The 3,453-nt window shown below is 49.4% G+C and overlaps 1 protein-coding gene across 1 annotated transcript in view; it reads left to right on the forward strand.

The window, feature by feature from the left end:
- The window catches only part of GOT1L1 (glutamic-oxaloacetic transaminase 1 like 1), a 6,003-nt gene extending 4,237 nt beyond the window's left edge, over window positions 1-1,766 (forward strand). Inside the window, exons 7-9 of the mRNA XM_003796313.1 lie at window positions 273-438; window positions 915-1,057; window positions 1,585-1,766. Coding sequence (XP_003796361.1) covers window positions 273-438; window positions 915-1,057; window positions 1,585-1,766 — 491 coding nt within the window. The remainder of the gene's footprint in view (window positions 1-272; window positions 439-914; window positions 1,058-1,584) is intronic.
- The last annotated feature ends 1,687 nt before the right edge of the window (window positions 1,767-3,453 follow it).

Genomic DNA, 3,453 nt, shown 5'->3' on the forward strand with positions numbered 1-3,453 from the left:
CTGGGCCGGGTTTGAACCCACCAGCCCCAGTGTATGTGGCCAGCACCCTAACTGCTGAGCTACAGGCACCGAGCCTTAAGACTCTTACTTATGGTTACTTTTTTCTGGCAGAAGAGCCTCCGGCAGCTCCCTGGGGTTGCCCCCGCTGGGATGGGATGAGAGTTCCCAGTTCAATCCCCTCTCTTGGAAGGTTGGAGGGAGTGGTCTAGGTCAAGGTGAAGGCCCTGGTAATGGAGAAGGAGGAGGCTCAGGCTGTGCCCCCAATGCTGCAGATGAAGGCGTGGGGACCCTAGTGGTGGTGGCCCTCAACAACCAGCACCTGCTGCGCGTCCTCTCCCAGCTGAAGAGATTCGCCCGGGCCTTGTGGCTGAACCCTCCGACGACGGGTGCCCGCATCATCACTTCCGTCCTCTGCAACCCTGCTTTGTTGGGAGAGTGGTGAGGGTGAAGGCTGGGGCAGGAGGGAGGCACGGTGTCTCTGGATACCCACTGACTTGCTGATGCACGGGAGTCAGCTGGGTCTCTCCCTCCCACTCAGCCTCTTGATTCTGTTCATTCTTCACTTTGTTCACCCACATTTATTAAGGACCTACTGTGTGCCGGTGGCAGTGGCCATGCCCAGGGTTGCCCTACCTTGGGGAAGAGAGTGATAGGACACAGGCCAGTGAGTGATTTGAACTCTTCCAGACTGCAGGGGGGCGACTAGAAAGCATAGGGACTTGCTGCTCAAGCAAAATCTGCCGGGAAGTTTGCTCAGCCACTTAAATCAATAGGGAGCAAAGCCTGGGTCCACTGGGTGCATTAGGGACTCAGCTGGGAGCCTCCAAAGCTCCCAGAATAGCCACGAGGGGATGAAGGAGGTGCGACGGCAGGGAAACCTCTCACTTCCATTTCTCCTTGTCCTTCTTTGGTAGGAAGCAGAGTCTCAAAGCAGTTGCAGAGAACATCATGCTCACCAAGGAAAGGGTGAAGGAGAAGCTTCGGCTCTTGGGAGTCCCTGGCTCCTGGGATCACATCACAGAGCACAATGGGACCCATGGCTACCTTGGACTCAACGGTAAGTGTCTAGAAGTGGGTGGCTTCCCCCTCTTTCAAAACTTTGTTTTGTGTTTGAGCATTAAACCTCACTGACTTGGTGATCAATCCCGAGCTTTGCTCCAGATTTTGATTATTTCCTCTGGAAAGGGGGACTGCTTTAAAGAAAAACCCTTCTGGGCAGCGCCTGTGGCTCAGTGGATAGGGCGCCGGCCACATATACCGAGGGTGGAGGGTTTGAACCTCACCCCGGGACAGCTAAAACAGCAATGAGAATTGCAACAAAAAATAGCCAGGGGTTGTGGCAGGCACCTGTAGTCCCAGCTACTCAGGAGGCTGCTTAAGCCCAGGAGTTAGAGGTTGCTGTGAGCTGTGATGCCACAGCACTCTACCGAGGGTGACATAGACTCCATCTCAAAAAAACAAAAATGAGAAAATGCTTTTGAACCCCCAGAAATTCCAGCACTCCCTATGTGTCATAAACTTTCCTGAGTTAGAGGGGAGTCAGAGGGGACCATCCCAGGGTCTGAGACCATGTGATTATCACAGCCCAACAGGTGGAATTCCTGGTCAAGAAGAAGCACATCTACCTCCCCAGGAACGGGCGGATCAACTTCACCTGCATCAATGCCAGCAACATAGATTATATCACCCAGAGCATCAGTGAAGCTGTTTTCCTCACAAAGAACCCAAAGAACTATTACCTGGAAGAGAAACCCTGTGTGGAATAAAAGTGTTAGTCTTTGTGAAAATCCTGTGCTGATTATTCATTGGTATAGTTCATTTCTTTACAAAACACTCTTTTCATTTACTTATGAAGTAATGGCCTGGCCTCAGTAAAGAGACAGGAAAACAAAGCCCGCAGAGGAAGGGAGCATCGACCTTCACTGGCCATCTCATATTTATCCAGCATGTACTACGTTAAGGCCCCGAACTGGGCATGAAAGGGAATGCAAAAAAGACGTGAAATCAGGTCCTTTTGCTCTGGATGCTTGCAGTCTAATTGGGAGACAAGCCTCAAGTCACATGAAACTATTAAGTAATCTATCTTTCTCCCTTCCTTCCTTCCTTCCTTCCTTCCTTCCTTCCTTCCTTCCTTCCTTTCCTTTCCTTTCCTTTCCTTTTCCTTTTCCTTTTTCTTCTTCATTTATTCCTCTTCCTCCTCCTCCTTTTTTTGAGAGAGAGTTTCATTTTCTTGCCCTTGGTAGAGTGCTGTGCTGTCATAGCTCACAGCAACTTCAAACTCTTGGGCTCAAGTGATCCTCTTGCCTCAGCCTCCTGAGTAGTTGGGACTATAGGCACCTATCACAATGCCTGGCTAATTTTCCTATTTTTAGTAGAGATGGGGTCTTGCTCTTGCTTAGGCTGGTCTTGAACTCCTGAGCTCAAGAAATCTACCTGCTTCAGCTTCCTACAGGCACAAGCCACCACATCCAGCTTAAAATTATTATTATTATAGAGACAGAATCTTGCTTTGTCACCTTGGCTGGAGTGCAGTGGCATCATCATAGCTCATAGCGACCTCAGATTTCTGGGCTCAAGTGATCCTTTTGCCTCAGCCTCCTGAGTAGCTGGGACTGTAGGTGCATGCCAATATGCCTGGCTAATTTCTCTATTTTTATTTTATTTTATTGTATTATTTATTTATTTTTTGACACAAAGTCTCACTTTGTCACCCTCAGTAGAGTGCCATGGCATCAGAGCTCACAGCAACCTCAAACTCTTGGGCTCAAGCAATTCCCTTGCCTCAGCCTTGCCCGCTATTTTTAGAGGCAGGGTCTCAATATGGCTCAGGCTGGTCTTGAACCCGTGAGCTCAAACAATCCACCCACCTCAGCCTCTCAGAGTGCTGGGATTACAGGCATGAGCTACTACACTCAGCCTTTTTAATTAAATTAATTAACTTATTTATTTTTGAGACAGAGTCTCACTTTGTTGCCCCCAGTAGAGTGCCATGGCATCGTAGCTCACAGTAACCTCAAACTATTGGGTTTAAGCGTTCCTCTTGCCTCAGCCTCCCAAGTAGCTGGGACTACAGGCAGGTGGATTGCCTGAGCTCAAGACTTCAAGATCATCCTGAGCAAGAGCAAGACCCTGTCTCTAAAAAAATAGCCAAGAATGGCTCAGTGCCCGTAGCACAGTGGTTATAGTGCCAGCCATATGTACCGAAGCTGGTGGATTCGAGCCCGGCCCCGGCCAGCTAAACAGCAATGACAATTGCAACAAAAAAATAGCCAGGCATTGTGGCGGGTGCCTGTAGTCCCAGCTAGTTGGGAGGCTGAGGCAAGAGAATTGCTTAAGCTCAAGAGTTTGAGGTTGCTGTCAGTTGTGACACCACGGCACTCTACCAAGGGCGATAAAGGAGACTCTGTCTGTACAAAAAAAAAGGAAGACAGATCCATACAAAGGTCCTGTGGA

Source organism: Otolemur garnettii, unplaced genomic scaffold (genome assembly GCF_000181295.1).
Source record: "Otolemur garnettii isolate 467f Iridium unplaced genomic scaffold, OtoGar3 scaffold00102, whole genome shotgun sequence".
Classification (NCBI taxonomy): domain Eukaryota; kingdom Metazoa; phylum Chordata; class Mammalia; order Primates; family Galagidae; genus Otolemur; species Otolemur garnettii.